The sequence below is a fragment of the Tamandua tetradactyla genome, chromosome 7, assembly GCF_023851605.1.
Source record: "Tamandua tetradactyla isolate mTamTet1 chromosome 7, mTamTet1.pri, whole genome shotgun sequence".
Taxonomy (NCBI): domain Eukaryota; kingdom Metazoa; phylum Chordata; class Mammalia; order Pilosa; family Myrmecophagidae; genus Tamandua; species Tamandua tetradactyla.
This window is the reverse complement of record NC_135333.1, coordinates 93,928,336-93,952,230: the sequence shown is the minus strand read 5'-3', so window position 1 is coordinate 93,952,230 and position 23,895 is coordinate 93,928,336. Positions and strand designations below refer to the sequence as shown.

At 37.6% G+C, this 23,895-nt stretch overlaps 1 protein-coding gene and 1 pseudogene across 1 annotated transcript in view; both read left to right on the top strand.

The window, feature by feature from the left end:
• The window catches only part of IPO8 (importin 8), a 172,083-nt gene that overhangs the window by 114,838 nt on the left and 33,350 nt on the right, over positions 1-23,895 (top strand). The window contains exon 21 of the mRNA XM_077170434.1: positions 21,690-21,910. Coding sequence (XP_077026549.1) covers positions 21,690-21,910 — 221 coding nt within the window. The remainder of the gene's footprint in view (positions 1-21,689; positions 21,911-23,895) is intronic.
• On the top strand, positions 19,236-20,740 carry LOC143689910 (guanine nucleotide-binding protein subunit beta-4 pseudogene; annotated as a pseudogene).

The window sequence follows — 23,895 nt, the reverse complement described above, 5'->3', positions numbered from 1 at the left end:
CCGTAGCTGCCGCTGCTCGGGAAATCGTGTGCCGCTCGGGGGTCTCACCGCAGCCGAGTCTCGCAGTCAGACTAGCCAGTCCAGACTTTGGATAGCCCTCTGATCCGAGACTCGTAGCCGCGGACTCGAAGCCAAGACTTGAAGCCGCCCGCAAAAGAGGGGTGCCAGCCGCCTTGGCTTGGGAAACTTGCCTCTCCGAGACTCTCAGCCGGCCCAGGAAGGAGGGAGGGAGTAGCTCCGACCGCCGCAGCTCCCGCTGCTCGGGAAATCGCGTGCCGCTCGGGGATCTCAGCGCAGCCGAATTTCGCAGTCAGACTAGCCAGTCCAGACTGGGTTACACTGTGTGTCCATTCCCTGCCGTAGCCCCGGGAGCTGTTCTGCACTGTTTCTGTTCACCTATTAGTTGATTTGGAGTCGGAGGAGCTAAGACGCATGTACCTTACTAAGCCGCCATCTTGGATCAACCCATGATCATTTTTAGAACATTTGTATCACTCCGTAAAAGAAATAAAAGAACTCATACATCCCATACCCCTTACCCTTCACTCTTATTAATGCACAGTATTTTACTCTACCCAGTTTTTATCCTTTATCTTCCTGTATTATTTACTTGTTTTTTTGTCCTTATTTTAAAAGGGGCATTAGACAGAAGATTTTCACAATTACATAGTCATACTGTGAAAGCTGTATAGTTATATAATCCTCTTCAAGAATTAAGTTAGAATTCCATAGTTTCGAGGTACTTTCCTCTAGCTGCTCCAATACACCATAAACTAAAAAGGAATATCTGTATTGTGTGTCAGAATAATCTCCAGGAAAACCTCTCAACTCTGGAATCTCCCAGCCACCAAAACTTTATTTTGTCTAATTTCTCTCTTTCCCATTTGGTTAAGAAGGCTTTCTCATTCCCATGTGGCTGGGTCCCAGCTCATGCCCAGGAGTCAGGTCTCTATATTACCAGGGAGATTTATACTCCTGGGAGTCATGTCCCACATAGGGGGGAAGGCAGTGAATTCACCTGTTGAGTTGGCTTAGAGAGAGAGACTGCTTCTGAGCAACAAAAGAGGTTCTTTGGGGGTCAATTATCAGTAGGCTTTGCTTCTCTTTTGCAGGAATAAGCTTCATAAGGATGAGCCCCAAATTTGAGGGCTCAACCTATTGAATTGTTTGTTCCCACTGCTTGCGAGAATATCAGGAATCCAGATAGGGAAATGGAGTATTTCCTCCTTTTTCCTCACCCCCAGAAGGGAACTTTGCAAATTCTTTTATATTCTCTGCCCCAATTACTTTGGGATATATTGGGGCATCACACCAACCTGTACAAACCAACAAGATCTTATTCCTTATTCGAGATTCCATGTAATTATGGTGTTCAAGTAAACTGACCATACAAATTAAATTAATAATGTACTACCCAAAATATAAATTTTTCACCAAATAAACATCTCCCCCTATGGTCTTGCAGAGAGTTTGACGTTTGAAAATATGGGCCATAACATCCTTTACCCAGTGTTCTGGTTTGCTAGCTGCTGGAATGCAACACACCAGAGATGGATTGGCTTTAGTAAGAGAGGATTTATTTTGTTAGTTCTTCAGAGGAAAGGCAGCTAACTTTCATCTGAGGTTCTTTCTTACGTGGAAAGGCTCAGGGCAATCTCTTCTGGCCTTCTCTCCAGGCCTCTGGGTTCCAACAACTTTTCCCCGGGGTGATTCCTTTCTACATCGCCAGAGGTCTGGGCTGAGCTGCGAGTGCTGAGATGAGGTATGCCAAGCTGCTTGGGCTGTGCTACATTGAGCTCTCTCATTTAAGCACCAGCCAGTTAACTCAAACACCATTCATTGCAGCAGGCACGCCTCCTAGCCTACTGCAGATGTAATCAGCAACAGATGAGATTCACGTACCATTGGCTCATGTCCGCAGCAACAAAACAAGGTGCTTTCACCTGGCCAAGTTGACAACTAAATCTAACTACCACACCCACTATTCTGATTTATCTTACTCATATCCAGATCACCTTTATTCATATCTCTAGGTGAAGTCTGATCACTTTTTCAGCTTAGCAGTTGCTGAATGGGGTAGTGCTGACTTTCTTAACTTCAGTACGCTAACTCTGAGGCACAGGTGTCACATAAATACCCAAAATTTCAAGGAATGACCAGGTTATGTACAAATAGCTCAGTATCTCAGAATTTAGAAATTTCAATTACAACTCCTAAATATAGGTTACTGCTGTAAGAGTATACAATCTAGGACCTTTTATAATAGGCCCCAACCTGATAATCTATGCTTTTGTTTTCAATTTTTTTTTTATATTGTAGTTAGTCCATATGAATGAGGCATGATAATATTTGTCTTTTTGTTTGTAACATTTCATTCAACATACTGTCCTTCAGTTTCATTCACCTGATTGGATGCTTCACTCTTGTAGCTGCTCAGAACTCATTTTATATAAATACCACTGTACGTAAATACCCCTTGCATTCCTCAGTCCTTGTACTCTTAGGCCACCTCCATCCATTGTGAATCTTTATTCCTTCCACCATAAACACCAGTGTGCAAATGTCCATTTGTGTGTCCACTCTCAGTTCCTCCAGGTATATATCTTGCAGTGGGGTTGCACAATCATATGGCAACCCCACCACCATCCTCCGGTGATACCACCACACTGCCCTTCGGAGAGGTTGCACCTCTTAGCTTCCCTACCTACTGTGAGCAGATACATCTTTTTTTCCACATTTTCTCTAGCACTTGTTTCTGTCTTTTCTTTTTGTTTTAAATTAAAACAATTTTTTAATGTTAAATATAACACATATACAAAGAAAAGAAAGAAAAAGCAATGATTTTCAAAATACATTTCAGTTAGTTGTTACATAACAGATTTCAGAGTTTGTTGTGGGTTACCATTCCACTATTTCACATTTTTCCTTCTAGCTGCTCCAAAAATACTGGAGGCTAGCAGAAATATAATTTTTAATTTTTTTGTGAAAAATAGTATATATACCAAAAAAACTCAATAAATTTCAAAGAACATTGCAGCAATTAATTGTAGAACAGATTTCAGTTTGGTATAGGTTACAATTCTACAATTTTAGGTTTTTACTTCTATCCGTTCTAAGACTGGAGACTAAAAGAAATATCAAGTATAATGATTCAGCAATCATACTCGTTTGTTAAATCCTACCTTCTCTTTATAACTCCACCATCACCTTTTTTTTTTAAAATTTGTAACGAGTTTTAATAGTTTAATAACAAAGCTTTTTTTAAAAGTCCATTATTGCTCTCTCTTTTTTTTTTTTTTAACTTTTTTATTGTACAGTGTAACATATATACAAAGCAAGGAAATAAAAAAGCAATAGTTTTCAAAGCACTCTTCAACACATAGTTACAGGACAGATCCCAGAGTTTGTCATGGGCCCCCATGTAATCCTCTCAGATTTTTCCTTCTAACTGCTCCAGAATATAGGAGACTAGAGGGCTGAAATATTTTTTTATCATCACAATTGACTTTTTTCCTCCTTTTTTTTGTGAAAAATAACATATATACAAAAAAGCTATAAATTTCAAAGCACAGCACCACAATTAGTTGTAGAACATATTTCAGAGTTTGACAAGGGTTATAGTTCCACAATTTTAGGTTTTTACTTCTAGCTGTTCTAAAATGCTGGAAACTAAAAGAAATATCAATTTAATGATTCAGTATTCATATTCATTTGTTAAATCCCACCTTCTCTTTATAACTCCACCATCACCTTTGATCTTTCCATCCCTCTCTTTAGGGGTGTTTGGGCTATTCTCATTCTAATTTTTTCATGTTGCAACAGACTGTTGATGATATGGGAGAGGAGGATGAAACTAGTTGATGCTCTGGAGAGGCTGGCTTCTCAGCATTTCAGGACTTATACAGTCCAGGGACCCATTCGAGGTTGTAGATTTCTGAAAAGTTACCTTAGTGCATGGAACCTTTGTAGAAATTTATATAATGCCCTAGGTGTTCTTTAGGATTGGCAGGAATGGTTTTGGTTAGGGTTTGACAAGTTCTGATGGGTAGCAATGTCTAACTGAAGCTTGCATAAGAGAGACCTCTAGAGTAGTTTCTCAACTCTATTTGAACTCTCAGCCACTGATACCTAATTTGTTACACTTCTTTCTCCCCTTTTGATCAAGATGGCATTTTTGATCTCTCAGCTACTGTTACTTAATTTGTTATGCTTCTTTTTCCCCGTTTTAGTCAAGATAGCATTTTTGATCCTACTGTGCCAGGGTCAGCCTCATTCCTGGGAGTTATGTTTCACCCCTGAATGTCATGTGCCATGTAGTGGTGAGGGCAGTGATTTTACTTGCAGAGTTGGGCTTAGAGAGAAATAGGCCACATCTGAGGAACAAAGGAGGTCCTCTGAAGGTAACTCTCAGCATACCTATAGGTAGGCTAAAGCTTCTCCACTACATACATAAGCTTCACAAGGGCAAGCCTCAATAGGGTTTGTCCTATTGATTTGGGTGTCTGTAATGTTTGACACAGTATCAGGGGTTTCCCCAGTGTAAAGTTTAATAGCTCCATATTTTTTTCTCCCACCTCTCAAGCGACTTTACCAATATTTTTTGATTATCTGCTTAATATACTCTGGAATGTATCCAGGCATTACATTAAGCTATATAGGATTAAAGACCCTCATTTTTATTTTGAGCTCCCTGTGTTGAAATTGTTTAAATGATAGACAGGTTGAATTAGATTATGTGCTACAGAAATATTTGATTTTGGAGAAAATAAACCTTTCTTCCTTTGGTCTCAAAGAGTAGATGAGATTCTAAAATGTAAACAGTGTCTTCCTTGCCCGTGTATTCTGAATTACCTTAATCCTGACCTGATTGGCTTCTTTCTTATTCTAAATACCAGGTTATACATATATAAAAAAGCCTTTCAAAATCCAGAAATAACAATTACCACTCTGGACTGAATGTGACTGCTATAAGAGCTTACAATCTAGGTCCCAGTTTTCTTATAAGTATTTTCTAAATGAGACTGTACAATAATTGCTGTTTTGTCTCTGGCTTGTTTTCTTCACCACTTGTCCCATGGGTTCATTCACAGTTTTGCAAGCCTCACAACTTCATTCCTTTTTGTAGCAGTACAATATTTAATCCTATCTAGATACCATCGTCAGCCAATCTACTTCTCAGTCAGTGTATTCTTCAGCTACCTCCATTAATTTGACATGTATAATGTTCAAAATCAATAGTCTGTCAACACTCAATTCTAGATAATTTCATTGTTCCCAAGAGAAAGATCAACAATAAACACATCCCTCACCAAATAGAAAATCTAAACCTCTCCTTAACTCTTGTCCCTCCCCCCATTATTTGTCCCTGGTGTTGCTGTACTGTTGATGTTTTCCTGTTAAACATAGCCCACATGCAATAGCAGTTTTCCCCCTATACCCTGAACTTATACACTCTTTATACAAGATTCTTACCTTTGAAGTAGTTCATGCAAGAACTTGTTTATATTTGTAGTGTTAATCGGTGGGACACATGGGTCTATACAACCCCTTTCAATCATGTTCACCTTCAATATGGTAGTATTACTTATCAATCCATTAGTGAACCACCTTCACTTCTATCTAAAACAATTTTATTCACACATCATACAGCCCAACCTAAGTAAGTAGACATGCCTTCACCACCATAATCTATGAAAACATTTCCTTTTCTTCTGCAAAGTCTGGTTTTTTTTTTTTTTCAGGTGCATGGACCGGGAATTGAACTCGGTATCCCACATGGAAGGCGAGCATTTATCACTGAATCACCCATGCATCCTCTGTTGTTTTTTTAAAGTTTCAATTCTACTTTGTTATTTCTTTCCTTCTTTTTTCTATGGGATTAGTTTGCTCTTCTTTTTCTAGCTCCTCCAGCTTTGCAGTTAGCAGACCGGTACAGGGACCACCACTCTGTTAAGAACCCTGGGCAGAGGTTCAGGAAAGATGCTAAAACCCTTTATTTCAGCTCCCCAAGGGTGCAGTCTCCTGGCTTGCCCAGCAGATGGTATGCTTTCCCAAAAGGCCTTTTTGACAAAGGTGCACTCTTCTGGCTTAACCAGCAGATGACACTCTTTGGTAACCTAGTTCCCACAGCCCTAAGAAGGCCATGTATTTTTGTCCTCTGGCAGTTCTACCTCTGATGCAGGCTGAAACAATTGTGGGGCTAGTGCCTGTCCATTACAGGCTAAAGCAGTGGGACCCAGCGGTCTCAATTCACTAGCCAGTAGCTAGAACAGTACTGGGCCATGTCCCCCTTTGTTCTTGGTCCGTAAAGCTTTCACAGCTCTCCTTGACCATAGCAACCTGCCAGACAGGGACTGGGCTGACCCAAAGCTGGTTGTCTTGATGGTGAAAATGGGTGCCATGGGCGAGTAAGTTTCTTACAGTTTTTCACCATACTTCCTCAGTATCTTCATCCCGCTTTTCCTTGGAAGTTGTATAGTTACTCCCCTGGTCTCTGGACCCCAGAATGTTTTTTTGGACAGTTTCTTCCTGTCCGTTAGCCATTTTTGGAAGAGGAGTAAGCCCTGCAATTTCCTATTCTGCCTTCTTTCTGAAAGTCCCCCATGCTGTTCAGATTACTGTGGCTTTGTAATAGTTTTAACATTGGGAAGTGAGAATGCTCAGACTTCTTTTTCCAGATGGCTTTAGCTATTTGGGGCCCCTTACCCGTCCATATAAATTTGATAATTGACTTTTTCATTCCTGCAAAGAAGATTGTTGGAATTTTGATGGGAAGTGCATTCAGTCTATAAATTTCTTTGGGTAGCATTAACATCCTAATCATATTTAGTCTTCCTATCCATTATCATGGAATATGTTTCCATTTATTTAGGCCTTTTTTAGTTTTAGCAATGTTTTATGTTTTTTTCTATGTATAAGTCCTTTACATCCTTGGTTAGATTTATTCCTAGGTATTTCATTTTTTTAGTTGCTACTATAAATGAAAATATTCTCTTGATTTGTACTTCAAATTGTTTATTGTTTGTGCTGTTGTCCATTTTTTATATTGGGTTTATAATCTTTTTATTAGTGAGTTGTAAGAGTTCTTTATATAGTCTAGATTCAAGTCCCTTATCAGATATATGATTTGAAAATATGTTCTCTGTTCTGTGGTTGTCTTCTCACTTTCTTGATGGTATTGTCTAAAGGTGAAATGTTTTTAATTTTGGTGAAGTCCCAATTATCCGTTTTTTCTTTTGTTGCTTGTCCTTCTGGTATCATATTCAAGAATCCATTGCCAAATCCCAGATCATGTAGATTTATACCTACTTTCACTTAAGAGTATTGCTTTATCTCTGATTGTTAGAGCCTTGATCCATTTGAGTTAATTTTTATATATGGTGTAAAGTAGTCCAATTTCATTGTTTTGAATGTGGCTGTCCAGCTTTCCTAGCAACATTGTTGAAAAGACTGCTCTTTCCCATTTGAGTTTGCATACTTTAGTCAAGAGTCACTTGATCATAAATGCAAGGTTTCTTTCTGGACTCTCAGTAATATTCTGTTGGTCTCGTCTGTCCTTAAGCCAATATCAATCACAGTCTTCATTACTGTAGCTTTTTAGTAAGTTTTGAAATTGGAAATTTGAGTCCTTCAATTTTGTTCTTCTTTTTTCAAGATTGTTTTGGGTATTCTTGAATTTCTTATGCATTTTAAGATCAACTTGTTAGTTTCTCCAAAGAAGCCAGTTGGAATTTGGATAAGCATTCTCATGAAGTGGTCCATCAGTTTGGTGGTATTGCCATCTTAGCTATACTAGTCTTCCAGTGTCTAAACATGGAATGCCTTTCCATTTATGTAGGTGGCCTTTTGATTTCTTTCAGCAATGTTTGTTGTTTTCAGGGGATAAAGTTTGCAGTTCATTTTTTAGTTTCTTTCCTAAATATTTTATTCTTTTTGATGCTGTTATAAATGGATTTTTTTCCTAATTTCATTTTTTAGTTGCTCATTGCTAGTGTATAGAAATACGATTGATTTGTGTACATTTATTTTGTTTGTGCAACCTTGCTGACCTTGTTTATTAGTTCTAATAGTGTTTTAGGGGAGTCTCTAAGATTTTGTATATACAGGATTATGCCATCTGCAAATAGAGATGTTTTATATCTTCCTTTCCAATCTGAGTGTATTATATATTTATTTTTTCTCGTCTGATTTTCCTAGCTACAACGTCTAGTAGAGGGTTGAATAGAAGTAGCAAAAGCGGATATCCTTTTCATGTTCATCATCTTAGGGTCAAAGTATTCAGTTTGGCCATTAAGTATGATGTTATTTGTGGCATTTTTTGTAAATACTCTTTATCAGATTGAGGAAGTTCCCTTATTTTCTTAGCTTGTTGAATGTTTTTATCATGAAAGGGCTTTGGACAATTTTGAATTGTTTATTTTCTTCATTCCTGTCAGTTTTTGCTTCATGTATTTTTGGGGGCTCTTTTGTATATGCTTATCATGTTTATCTCTTCTTGTTGGGTTAATCCTTTTATCCTTGAAATATCTCTCTTTACTGTAGTAACAACTTTTTTTTTTTTTCCCTTTGGGTGCATGGTCTGAGAATCAAACCTGGGTCTCCGACATGGAAGGCACGCATTCTACCATTGAACCACCCGTGCACCCAATACGTTTTACTATTTATTCATTTATTTTTTTACGTGGGCAGGCACCGGGAATTGAACCCTGGTCTCTGGCATGGCAGGTGAGAATTCTTCCTGCTGAGCCAGTGTAGCCCACCCACAGCGTTTACTTTTAACATTTGTTTTATCTGATATTAATACACCCACTTTAGCTTTCTTATTGGTTGCTGTTTGCATGATATGTCTTTTCCATCCTTTTACTTTAAAGCTATTTTTATATTTGAATTTAAAGTGTGTCCCTCTAAACAGCATGTAGTTGAATCTTATCTTTTTTTTTCAATCTTACATTGCCTGACTTCCAATTTAATTGTTTAATCTATTCACACTTAATGTTGAATTGTTATTACTGTTACAGATGATTTACATCTACCATTTTATTACTTTTCTGTCTCATGTCTTTTTCATTCCTATATTCATCTTTTATTGCTTTTCTTTGAATTAAACAAACTTTTTCTATTGTCACATTTTCATTCTTTTAATGTTTTTTTCCACTTAAAAAAATCTTCTTATGGGTTGTTTCAGGGCTTGCCATTTACATCTTACCTCTTTAGAATCTCTGTCAGATTTGTACTTATATTTATACTTATATTTCAGTGAGCTATAGAAATATCATTCATATATAGCTCCATTCCTTCTTTTTCATTTTTGGGTCTATTTGTCTTATAATTATTGTATCTATATATGTTAGAAACCCAACAATATATTGTTATAATGATTACTTTTTGTAATTTTATGTTTGTTAAAGAGACTGAGAACAGAAAGGCAAGCAAGTGCCTATTTATAGAGTTTATGTTAGCCTTCTTATTTACTATTTTTGGTTCTTTTCATTTTTTTCTGTGTATGCAAGTTACCATCTGTAAGTGCCAGAGATATTACATTTCTATATTTTATTAGCCCAACAATATGATTATAATAATATAGTTATACCAATATAGTTATAATATATTTTTGGATAATTGCTTAGTAAGTCAGCCAAGAAAAGAAGAGAAATATTGTTTATACTGTCTTTTATAATAACATAATTACCTTTACCAGTGTTCTTTTATTTTATGCAGATTCAGATTGTCATCTGAGTCGCTTGCTTTCAGCTCCAAGAACTTTAATATTTTTTGTAAGATGTGTGCTAGCATCAAATTCTCTTAGTTTTTTTTTTCCCCTTTAAATCTAAGAATGTCTATTTTAACCTCATTTTTGAAAGACAGGTTTGCTGAGTTTAAAATTCTTGGTTTGACAATTTTTTTCTTTCAACATTTTTAATATATCATCCCACAACCTTTTGGCTTCCATTGTTTCTGATGAGAAGTCATCTGTTAATCTCAATTAGGGTTCCCCTTCTACATGTTGAGCCATTTTGCTTTTACTGCACTGTCAAAACTTTCTCTTTGACTTTGCCTTTCAGTAGTTTTACTGTGTGAGTTGTGTGAATCTCTTTGCACATATCCTATTTCAAGTTTGTTAAGCTTCTTGGGTGTATACATTAATGCTTCTTGTCAAACATGGTGAGTTTTATCTTTTTCTCTTCTTCCCTTCTGGCACTCATATTAAGATGTTAGTGTGCTTAATCTTGTTCTATATTTCTTCAAGGCTGTAATCATTTTCCTTCTCTTTTCTTTGCATTGCATAATCTTTTATGATTTATTTTCAAGTTCACTGATACTTCTTTTTGCTAGTTCAAATCTACTCTTGAGCCTACCTTGTGAATTTTTCATTTCTTTATTGTGATTTTTAACCATAGACTTCTCATTTGGTTCTTTTAAAATTTTCTCAATTTTTATTAATGTTCTGTATTTGATGAGCCATTGACATCTGTGGTAGTTAGGTTCAGGTGTCAACTTGGCCAGATGAAAGTGCCTAGTTGTATTGCTGTGGACATGAGCCAATGGCATGTGAACCTCATCAGTTGCTGATTACATCTGCAATTGGGTGGCAGGCTGCCTGCTGCAATGAATGACATTTGATTTAATTGGCTAGTGCTTAAATGAGAGAGCTCAATGTAGCACAGCCCAAGCAGCTCAGCATACCTCATCTCAGCACTCAACAGCTCCATCCAGGCCTTTGGAGATGCAGAAAGGAATCACCTGAGGAAAGTTGTTGGAACCCAGAGGCCTGGAGAGAAGGCCAGCAGAGATCACCTTGTGCCTTCCCATGTAAGGAAGAACCTCAGTTGAAAGTTGGCTGCCTTTCCTCTGAAGAACTATTTGTTTTTAATGAAATAAATCCCCCTTTATTAAAAGCCAATCCATCTCTGATGTCTTGCCTTCTGGCAACTAGGAAACTAGAGCGCATTTGGTACTGAGGGTGGGGTGCTGCTGCAGTTTGCAAATACCAGTCATGCTGGACCAGTTTTTTGATGGATAAGGGGAAGATTTTGGAGGAACTGTGAAGAGAATGATGGAGAAGTCCTGGAGTGCTTGAAGAGACTGTTGGTGTAAACAGAACCATTGCCAATCTGGACAAAGGACACAAAAGGGACAAATTGGAGCTTGCAGAGTGAGAACCTTGGAATCTCGGGTCTGAAGCCAGGAAGCCTCGGGCCAGGAGAGTGGACCCACCTGTATACATAGAGAGGGTGCGTTTGCCCTGGAGGCAGAGGATGAGTCTCCCACCTTGTTGCAGTGGAAGAATTGTGCCGCCTCAGGCCTTGGAGAAGGTATAGCACACTCCTTGGGGACTGGGGAGAGCCTGGCTGCCACCACATGGAGGGGTTGAGTGTGTGCTCTGGAAATGGCAGTGAGCCTAGGTGTGGCCCCAATGCTTGGAGAGGGTGGAGCCGAGAAAGAGGTGGCCTCCTCTATGTCCCCCGTGGTTGATTATGAAAGAGACGGGCCACTGCATAGACCCTTGGAAAGGGTGGTTCTGCTACTTTCTAAAGCTGAAGGATAAATGACTTTCAGACTTTGAAATCCAATGGAGTTTGCCCTGCAGGTTTTTCTAGCTGTTTGGGTCTTGTGACTCCTATGTTCCTTCCAATTTTTCCCTATGGAAATGAAAACACATATCCTGTGATTGCCCCTCCTTTGCATATTGGCACCAGATAACTTGTTTTGAGATTCATAGGTCCACAGCTAGAAAAGAATTTTTTGCACTTTAATATTGTTTAAGGTGATACGTGTAGTTGCCAAGTTGACAAGGGGTGGACGTGTGGGAGTTAGGCTCAGGTGTCATATTGGCCAGGTGAAAGTGCCTAGTTCGGTTGCTGTGGACATGAGCCAATGGCATGTGAACCTCATCTGTTGCTGATTACATCTGCAGTCGGCTAGGAGGCATGCCTGATGCATTGAATGATGTTTGATTTAATTGGCTAGTGCTTAAATGAGAGAGCGCAATGTAGCACAGCCCAAGCAGCTCAGCATACCTCATCTCAGCACTTGCAGCACAAGCCCTTTGGAGATGCAGAAAGGAATCACCCTGGGGAAAGTTGTTGGAACCCAGAGGCCTGGAGAAAAGGCTAGTAGAGATCACCCTGTGCCTTCTCACATAAGAAAGAACCTCAGTTGAAAGCTGCTTTTCCTTTGAAGAACTATAACTAAATAAATCCCCCTTTATTAAAAGCCAGTCCATCTCTGATGTCTTGCATTCTGGCAGCTAGCAAACTAGAACAGCATCATAATTTCTTTTACTCCTTTAAGCCTGGCTTCCTTTAGTTCTTTAAATATCTGTAAATTATTGAACCATATCTTTGCGCTTTGTTCTAAGCCCAAGAGAACTCTTCTTGGCTGTTTCTTTCCCTGGTTTTCCCCAGTGAACTAGCTGGTCAATGGTTTAGCTTGTTGCTCTTAACTAAGAGGAGCTACCAGCCTTATTTAGTTACCATCAAGATTACTTTTGCTTTCAAGATTTCCTTTCCTTCCTTTATTTTTAAAAGTTTGTAAAGCTTGTTAGGTGTTTTTGATGGTTCCTTTCCCTCTTCATCAGTGAGCAGTGTTTTAGGTAATAGTGAGGAGGGGAAAAGAAATTGTGATGTCAGCAAAATAAGGAAATAGGAAAGCATAAGACCTGAGTTGGTGAGGGCAAGTGTTTAATTCTGTTGATGGACTTTTGGAAGGTTCTGAGCAGTACAGTCTAATGATGGAAAGGCAGATTGGGTTCAGGTTCATAAGGGTATAGAATTATCCATGCCAAAGAGCTTGACTATATCCTGTAAACCAAAGCTTGACAGTCTATGACCGGTGGGATAAACTGTTCTATGGCCTGTTTTTTTTAAGGTTTGTTAAAAAAAACAAACAAATCTCAAAACCCAAGATGTTGTATACACCTGAAACTGTATATGAGTTGCAAAGTCAAAAATGTTGAATCTCTGTCCCTTAACAGATAAAGGTTGCCAGCTTGTGCTATAAGCAGTTGAGCAGAGAAGTGACATATGATCAAAGGTGGGGGCTTAGATGATGAGTTTGCTAACATTTCCCTTGGTCTAAACAGATCTTCTGCAGCGACTTGGATATGAAGACAAGTTAGGAGGCTATTACTAGTTGAGGTGTGAGGAAACTGGTTCTGCTATAGGATAGTAACGTGGAGGGATGAAAAGACAGAACAAGATTTACAGTGAGAGGCATTGCATAGGAAGCCTGAAAGAAAGCAGCATTTAGAGGACAGATACTGTAGAAAAAGCCAAGAGCACAGGTTTGCCTTAGAATGTATGAAGATGGCTTTTTCTATAGTATGGATATATGGATATGAATAGATGGTAATAGAATGAAGTTACTCAAGCTGTGGCCATCTGTTAGTAGTAGTGTGTGTGTGTGTTCATAAAAAAGTCTTCCATGGTGAATAAGTCTGGGAAGGTTGGATAAGACAAAATGTAGCAGATTACTTTATTGCATAACCTATTTTATCTGGAAATATATCTGAAAGGGGGTTTTGGTATTCCGTGTTTTCCAAAGTAATTTAACCATGAAATATTTTTGTTCTCCAAATCCAAGGAATCCCTTGTCATTAAGGTGCTGTTGGAAAATGCAGATATAGAGACATAGTCTGAGATAGAGAGAGGGATGTGGAAGTTTATGTCCAATGGCTTTATCTTCTCAGTGAAATAAAAGGAATTGAAGAATATGAAAAAAGTTGAAATTTCAATTTGGAGGAGTCTGATAGATAATAAAGAAGAGTTGAATGAAAGAATTCTAGCTTAATGGCCAATTTGAAATTTGTGAGTGAAAATTTCCAGTTTAACACAGTGGGTTTCTATTACTACAACTAGGTTGCATAGAGATTGGAAAGTTGATAAATAAGGATTTGTGTGTCAGAAAGTTACAGACACTAGGGAGGTCTCAAATGTTAGTGATGTTACCATTATAGTGGAGTAAAGTACAGATGAAGAGAGATTAATGGAATGAGTCGGTGGTTCTCAAACTTTCTGTCAAGATTTCTTATCATGCTTTGATTATTCAGAATTCCTAGGAGATTTTGTTTGTGTACAGGCTATATCTATTGATATTTATTGCATTAGAAATTAAAAATAAGAACTTTAAAAATATCTGTTGATTAATTTAAACATGATAACGTGATTGTATGTTAACATAAATATCTTTATGAAAAATAACTTCTTCATATTCATAAAATTACTGAAATGATTCCCATCATTTTACATTTTTGCAATTCGCTTTAATGTTTGAGTGATAGACAGCTGCATATTTGTATCTGCTTCTGCATTCAGTCTTTTGTAATATCACACATAATGCAGTCTCTAGAAAACTCTACTCTATGCTTGTGAAAGAATGAGAGTGAATAAGACCTTACATCCCACTGAAATGGTCTTTGGGACCTCTTCACCCAGGGTTCTCCATATCATACTTTGAAAACTGCTAGACTACATGATTAAGTAATGGGAGCTGAGCTGTCAGGTAATTAGATGTTTTGTTATGGTCACTTTCCTCAATCTGGAATAATATATTGTTCCCTATCTTATCCAGTGCTTTGACCCAAAGAAGCTACTAAGTGTGGGAAAAAAAATGATTTTCTACATGTATTTTCCATATGTTCAGGAAACTATTAGGAGATGTATATGGAATTGTTTTAGGATGAAAGGAATTTAGAGATAATCTGTTGTAACATACTCTCTTTGTAGAAGAATAAACTTACTTAGGGAGGTTAATTGATTTTCTTACTGTAATTCCATGAAAGAGGTAAATAGAAATTATTCAGGTAGCCAGGGTTTTAGTCTATTGTTCATTTAATTATACTACATTATACAACTTACATTTGATATGAAAAAATTATACAACTCACATTTGATATGAAAAAGACTCCTTTTTAGGTTACGCTCTACTTTATTCTCATTACCTAAAGATAGGATGAAAAAGTTTGAATAAAAATATTTTTTTGTTCCCCCATTTAATAAAAAATTTCAGACATATGAAAGTAAAAAGAGAGTTTAATGAATGCATATATCTGGCATTACCAACATTATTAACTCACAAAGTTATTTTTTCTATATCCCTTCCAACATCCCCACCCCTGATTTCTTTTATCACATAGCAGTGAATTCATCACCATGATCATTTTAAGAACATTTGCATCACTCCAGAAAAAAGAAAGAAAAACCCCATACATCTCACACCCCTTCCTCCTCCCTCTCATTGACCACTAGTATTGCAATCTACCCAATTTTTTTTTTTACCCTTTATCCCTGCCCACATTGTTTGTTTACTTATTTTGTCCTTACTCATTTGTCCATACCCTGAATAAAGGGAGTGTCAGCCACAAGGTTTTCATAGTCACATGGTCATACTGTAAATGTTTTATAGTCACATAGTCATCTTCAAGAATCAAGGCTACCAGAATACAGTTCAACAGTTTCAGGTATTTCTAGCTTTTCTAATACGCTAAAAACTTAAAAAGGATATCTATATAATACATAAGGATAACCTCCAGAATAACCTTTCAACTCTATTTGAAATCGCTCAACCACTGCAACTTTATTTTGTCTCAATTCTCTCTTCCCAACTTTAGTCAAGAAGGCTTTCTCAACCCCATGTTTCTGGGTCCCAGTTGATCCCGGGGATTCACATCCCACATTGCTAGGGAGATTTATACCCTTGGGAGTCATGTTTCCTGTAAGGAGAAAAGCAGTGAGTTTACAGAGGCCATACCTGAGCAACAAAAGAGGTTCTCTGGGGGTGACTCTTAGGCATCATCATCAGTAAGCTTAGCTTTTCCTTGGCAGGAATAAGTTTCATAGGGGTGAGCCCCCAAGATCGAGGGCTTGCCTTTTAAATTTGTTGTTCCCACTGCTTGCAAGGATATTAGGAATTCCCAGGTGGGGAAGTTGAGTATTTCCTCCCTACTCCCCAGTCCCCCAAGAGGGCTTCGCAAATACGGTTTTATTCCCAGCCCAAATTACTCAGGGATATATCAGGACTTCACACTCACCTGTACAAACCAACAAGCTCTCACTCCCTATTCAAGATTCCATGTAATTATGATGTTCGAATGCACTGACCATACAAATTAAATTAGATAGTTTGCTACCAAAAATATGGACTTTGCACAAAATAAGCATCCCTTCCTTTGGCCCCACACAGTAGTTGAAATTTTAAAATAGTCAGTATTATCTTTTACTCTGTATTCTGATTTACCTTAGTCCTATACAGATCAGCTTCGTTTTTATCTCTAGTTGAAGTCTACTCAGTTTTTGAATTTTTAAACAGTAGCTGTATGGCCCACCCCTAATTTTTAAAACAAATGTTAATCATATTATTTTCATTTATAACTATTTCTGTACATACTTCTAAAATATTAGGACTCTTGCCATTAACACACTTTAAAAACCAAATAATTTCTTATCATCATTCTAGTTAGTGTTTAAATTTCCTCAGATTGTCTCATAAATGTATTTTTACCATTTGTTCGAATAGGATTCAAATAAAGTTCATACTCTGGTTGGTTGATCTCTTTCCTTTGATTCTTAATAAGTAGATTTTTTTTCACTGTTCTTTCTCTCCTCCCCTATCTTGTCTTATTTGTTAAAAATACAAACAATTACAGGTCCATTGTCATTTATTTTCCCATTCTATATTTTGCCTATTACATCCCCATGATGTTGTTAACACACTCTCCTATATTTCCAGAAAATTGGTAGAGTGAGTTAAAGATTTGATCACATTCAGTTTTGACTTTTTGGGCAAGAATACTTCATAGGTGGTGGTATGTGTTTTTACCAGGAGGCTCAGAATGTCTGGTTGCTTATCTTTATCTTTTTTATGATATTCATGCTGTTGATGGTGATATTTCAATTCTATCATTCTTTCTTCATTTTTTAGCTGAAATATTTCTATAAAGAGAAATTTTCTAATCAATTATTAGGTAATACTGAAGAATAATTTTAATCTTTCACTTTATTTACCAGTTTTCATAATTAATTTGTTGTATAACAACTTCCAAAGTTGACCAGTCAGGTGAATTGTTGTTTTTTTAGTGTCATTAGGAGCTTAAAAATTTAAACTTATTTGATGATTTTCAGTATATTAAAGATGGTATCATTTTGATTCTTATGTTTTCTCTTTGTTGGCTGATGAGAACCTCTTGAATTTGCCGTATGCGTCTTTTGGACTTGACCCTAGTAGTCTTTGGTAGTTTTCATAGTATGTGGTGTGACCAAATATTCTAGGCTCATTTACATTTCCTGCCCTTTCTTGGAAAATGGTATTTCAAGACTGTGAGCTGGGCATAAAAGAAATTTATCTTTTTTTGTCTGACTTATTTCCCTCAATATATTGTCATCAGGGGTCATATATGTTGTTGCATGTATCAAAATTTCATTCCTTTTTATGGCTGATTAATAATTCATTACATGTATATACATTTTTTTTTAATCCGTGTATCTTCTGATGGAACTTGATTTTTTTTTTCTTTTTGGCTGGGTGTACTTTATTGATGGTGCATGACAAGTAGGGCTCTCAGCCCCTCTCCTTCTTCAGGGGGTCTGGGGTGGATAGTGTGGAGGATAGTCAATTCTCAGTACTGGGGGATCGAATTAGGGTCAGGACTCCCCAGCAGCTGACAGCTTCTCTTCCTCTCATGCTGTCACTGGGGCTGGTGGTTCAGAGGCTCTTACTCCTTGATACCATGTAGACCATTAGGCCCACCACCCTGTTGCTGTAGCCAGATTCATTGTCGTATCAGGAAATGAGCTTAACGAAGTGGTTGTTGAGGGCAATGCCAGCCCCAGCATCAAAAATGGAAGAGTGAATATTACTGTTGAAGTCATAGGAGACAACCTGGTCCTCGGTGTAGCCCAGGATGCCCTTTAGGGGGCCCTCTGATGCCTGCTTTACCACCTTCTTGATGTCATCATACTTGGCCACTTTCTCTAGCCAGCAGGTCATATCTATGACAGATACATTGGGCGTGGGGACATGGTAGGCCATGCCACTGAGCTTCCCATTTAGCTCTGGGATGACCTTGCCCACTACCGTGGCAGTGCTATAGACACAGGGATTATATTCTGGGCAGTCCCATGGCCGTTATGCCACATTTTTCCAAACGGGCCATCCACAGTCTTCTAGGTGGCAGTGATGGCATGGATAGTGGTCATGAGTCCCTCCACGATGTCAGAGTTGTCATTGATGACCTTGGTCAGGGCAGCCAGGCAGTTGGTGTGCAAGAAGCATTGCTGATGATCTTGAGGGAGTGATGGTTCACACCCATCACAAAATGAAGGCATAGGCCAAAGGGGCAGAGATGATGACTCTTTTGGCGCCATCCTTCAGGAGAGCATCGGCCTTGTTCATGGTTGTGAAGACATCAGTGGACTCCACAACATATTCAGCATCAGCTTCACCCCGTTTAATGGTGGGATCTCACTCCTGGAAGATAGTAATGGGATTCCCATTGGTGACAAGCTTCCCGCTCTCAGCCTTGACAGTATCTCTGAACTTGTCATGGGTGAATCATACTGGAATACGTAGACCATGTATTTGAGGTCAATGAAGGGGTCATTGATGGCAACAGCCTGCACTTTCCTAGAGTTTATAGCAACCCTGATGACTAGGTGCCTAATATGGCTAAATTTTTTTATTCTGTGGATGTGGTTTTAAAGAAATTTAAAATAATTCCTGTTTAGATGATTCATTTATTTCATTTTATTTTGCTTTTTAGGGATTGCTTAATTCTTTTAACGAATATGTAAAACATATTCATGGTTCCAAAGTCTAGTTACAAAATAAGGTATATTCGGGAAGAAATAGGGAAGCCTAACTTCCATCCCTATTTCTTCGACCCCTATACTCCTTTCCTTTTTTTTTTTTTGTTTTCAGTTTTTAGTGCATCCTTTCATTTAACAAAAAAAATCCACTCTTTCCTTATCTTCTTAATCAGTAGCGTACTAAATATATTTTTCTCCATCTTCTGTTCCTCATTCAATAATATATCTTGCAGATCACTCCGCAATAGAACAGAGATAGCCTGCATTCTTTTCTATAGCCATTTAGTGATCTATTTTTTATTACCTTAGTTCATTCAGTCGGTTTCCTTAATCAACTTTGTTTTAATATAATGTAAAGGAATAATTTTAGCTTTGCTATTTTTAAAACTTAAGGTTTCTTTGTAATTTTTAATGATTTTGCATATAATAGTAAAAGATTTGCTGGTTCATTAAAATGAATGCTTGTGTTTTTAAAGCGTTTCAGGAGATTTTTAAGCTTAGTTCATGTTCTCTTATGGCTTCATTTATACAGTTAATTATTTGACCATGGTAGTAATTTTTATTGTTGACGCTATCCTATATATTGTGCTATAAAATCAGAACACAGAATTCTCTGTATCAGAAAATGAGAAGAAGTCAATGTGGAGCCAATAAAACTTGTCATCTCTTCTTTGTAAAATCCTAGTCTTAAATGTACCACATGTAGGGGTCTTGGCAGTGCTTGCCTTGGTGGTGTACTGTACTTTGCATGCTGGCTCAGCTCATGAGGGACTGGTGAGCACTTAATGGACCTACACAACTTCATGGGGAAGTTGGAGCTCCCTCCAGTTGTTTTCACTTGTGAGTTCTTGAGGCAAAAAAATTGAAAACATGAGTGAACTGGAACAGTTGAGGCAGGAAGCACAAATGGGAAATCAGGTCCACGATGCTAGAAAAGTATGTAATGATGTCATGCTTATTCAGATCACATCAAATATGGATTCTTTGGGCTAAATACAAATGTGAACAAAGCATACACTGAGGAAACACCTAGCTAAAATTTATGCTGTGTGCACTGGGGATGTGATTCAAGACTACTAGTCAGTGCTTCCCAAGATGGAAAATTAATTATTTGGGATAGCTGTACAACAAATCAGATGCCTACTATTCCTTAGAGATCCTCCTGGGTAATGACCTACACTTATACTCCATCTGGTAATTATGTGGCATGCGGAGTATTGGATAATATTTGCTCTAGATACAACTTAAAAACCAGAGAGGAAGGTGTGAGAATGGACAGAGAGTTACCAGGTCACACAGACTACTTATTCTGCTGTCATTTTTTAGATGACAGCCAAATTGTTACAAGTTCAATTGATACAACTTGTGCCTTATGAGACACATAAAGCAGACCACCAAATTCACTCGGCATTCTGGAGATGTGATGAGTCTTTCTCTAAGTTCTGACATGAGAATTTTTTGTTTCTGGTGTTTGTTTGCCCCTTCCAAATTATGGGATATTTGAGGTGGAATATATAAACAGTTTTTCACTCAACGTGGTTTGGATATTAATGCTCTCAGCTTTTTCCCAAATGAATATGCCTTTGCCACTGGCCCAAGTGATGCCACTTGCCTGCTCTTTGACCTTTGTGCAACCAACAGTTATTATTATATCTCACGCCAGTGGAATAAAAGTGTGGAATCACTTTTATAGCCTTCTCAAAAATTGGGTGGCTCTTGTTAGCTGCTTATTAGTTGGTTATGATGACTTTAATTTTATCGTATGGGACATGCTGACAGATTGGGAAGGTGTCCTTGCTGGGCATGACAATTGTGTCAGCTATTTAGGTGTAACTGTGACTCCTGAGGTAGTTTTCTTAGAATCTGGAATTTTAATAGTCATGCATGTTTTGTTCACCACTGTTATCTGGAGAAATCAGTGCTATAGTCCTTATCTGTGAAAAAAAATTACCTTATGTTTCAGGTGAAGATTTTTCTATTGAGATTATTATATACAAAAAAAGAATCTTTCAGTAAACTGCAAAAAAAAAAAAAAAAAAAAGAAAGGGGGTGGGTGGTGGTGGTAAAGAAAGCAAAGGAAGCAGAGGTGCTGGCTGAACTCAAAAGGACCGGTTAATTTGAAGATTTGGTTAATTTGACCTTGCTGAATTTTTGCTTATACTGAAAGTCTGTTTTATGTCTGCAGTACAAAATGTACACGTAAATAGCACTTTGTCATGGAAAAAAAAGAGGTACTATATGAAGTCAGGTGTCTTCGATTTAACATGTCACTGTAAATAAGACAAGTTTTCTACTCATCCTAATGAATCAATTGTTTGGCTTACTAAAGAAAAATTTTAAATTTAACCTTTTAATTTCAGCGTGAAACCTTGAGTTATGAAATTTACATTTAAAATGAGCTGATATTAAGACCACAGAATTTTATTTCATCTAAACCATTTCACCCCATCTCTTTTAATTGATAGTATCATTGTGCTTCAGAATTGGAGTCACCTGATTTTATTTTGATGTACTGAGTCCACCATTTTTTCTTAGGTATTTTTCCTCTTACACCAACAGGAATTTTCTTCAGAGAAATTTTGATAACATCATACTTATTTTCAGTTTCCATTAATTTATTTCCAATTTGACTTATAAAAGACAAATTTCACCTTAGTCATTTTACCTTAAACATATAGGTAGGTGGCGGAGTTCACATTTGGATTTCTATTACTGTTTCAGCATGGACTCTTGTGGTACAGTCTTCAACTAAAACAACTGAAGCAAAAGTTTTACATTTATTAAGATATCTTATTTATTCATAACACTGTTTACCCACATTCAGCCTTCTATAAAAGTTATTTGGTTGCTTTGTATGTAATTGACTTTCCCTTTCTTTTTTCTCTGTAGTGCATTCCACTCTTTGTTCAACTTGTTTTGGAGAGATTAACCCGAGGGGTCAAAACTAGTGAGCTCCGTACTATGTGTCTTCAGGTTGCAATTGCTGCCTTGTACTACAATCCTGATTTGCTGCTACACACTTTAGAACGAATTCAGTTGCCTCACAACCCTGGACCTATAACTGTACAGTTTATAAATCAGTGGATGAATGACACAGACTGTTTTCTTGGGTAAGTGCCTTTTGGATTGTGTATTACATTTCTGTTTCTGGAAAATTAACTTTTTAATGTGTGGAAATGGCATGGTATGGTAGAAAGATAATATTAATATCTTAAGCATTATATTTAGTGTACTGCTAACATATTATTTAATTTTTAGAGAATTAAGAATGTGTTTCAGCAGTATAATCTAGTTGAAGGAACACAGACTCTAAAAATGGGATATATAACCCCTCCCCACTTGTTTTTTTTTTTTGCATAGACAGGCGCCGGGAATCAAACCCAGGTCTCCAGTATGGCAGGCAAGAACTGTACCTGCTGAGCCACCGTGGCCTGCCCCTCCCCACTTGTTTTTTTTTTTTTTTTTTAATTTTTTATTAATTAAAAAAAAATTACAAGAAAGAAACACAAACATTCCCAACACATGCTCATTCCACTCTACACGTACACTCAGCAATTCACAATATCATCACATAGTTGCATATTCATCATCATGATCATTTCCCAGAACATTTACCCCACTTGTTTTTGATTTGTGTACATTATTAGATTATTAGGCAACAAGAATTGTTTTTCCAGGCTCCATGACGATTAAGTGCTTATGGGTAAAAACATCGTAAATGGAGTCAGGTTCCTAAGTAAGGGACCAGTCTAGGTAAGCTATAATGTACTGTCCAAGAATGTTTAATTCTTGGCATATCTCAAGGGAGCCTGTTCTCAAATGTGGGCTCAGAAGGATTGTTAGTTGTATCCCAGGTGCTGGCTTGGTAGAAGAGTTTGGCTTTGTGTAAGCATTCTCTTTAGTTTTCAAACAGGAAAAATAAGGTCCCTAGTAGTGTTTGTATGCCCACTTCAAATCAACAGCACATATTAGTGACCATTTTTTGTTAGAATTTGAGCTAGATTGTCATCTTATTGATTTTTTTTGCATTTTTATTGTGAAATATAACATATAGACAAAAAAGCAATACATTTCCAAGTACATTTTAACAGTTATAGAATAGATTTTAAAGTTTGGTATGGGTTACAGTTCCACAATTTCAAGTTTTTCCTTCTAGCTGTTCCAAGACACTGGAGACTAAAGGAACACCAATATAATGATTCAGCAGTTGCACTCACTTGCTCAATCCTATCTTCTCTGTTGTACTACTTCTTCCTCCTTTGATCCTTTGATCCTTCTCCCAATCATTAGGGATATTTGGGCTATGCCCATTCTAACTTTTCCATGTTGGAAAAGAATATTGACAGTATGGGAGAGGGGGATGGAATTAGTTGATGTTCTTGGAGAAGCTGTCCCCTCTGGATTTCAGGACTTACCTGGCCTAGGAACCAACTGGAAATAATAGGTTTCTGCGAAGTAAACTTAGTGTGTGAACTTTTGTAGAATCTCAGCTAAAGCCCTGGGTGTTCTTTAGGGTTACTAGGAATGATTTGGTTGGTCTTTAGCAAACTGAGGCAATTAGCAGTATCTAGCTGAAGCTTGCATAAGAGTAGCTTCTAGAATAGCCTCTTGACTCTATTTAAACTCTTTTAGATACTGATATCTTATTTTATTACATTTCTTTTCCCCCTTTTGGTTAGGAAGGTATTGTCAATCCCAAGGTGCTAGGGCTAGGCAGTCATGTCCCATGTTGCTAGGGAGACTTTCACCCCTGGATATCATGTCCCATGTAGTGGGTGAGGGTAATGATTGTCCTTGCAGAAGTACAGTTAGAGAGAGGCCATCTGAGCAACAAAAGAGGTTTCTGTAAGTAACTCTTAGGCATAGCCATAGGTAGGCTTAGTTTCTCTGCTACAGAAATAAGTTACATAAGAGCAAGCCTGGAGATCAAGGGCTTATTGACTTGGGAGTGAGTCCCTAATGTTTGAGAGAGATTAATAGTTCCATATTTTTTCTTGAGTCCCTTAAGGGACTTTGTCAATACTTTTTAATTATTTACCCAACATACTCTGGGATGTATCTGGTATTATATTAAGCTATATAGAATTATAAGCCC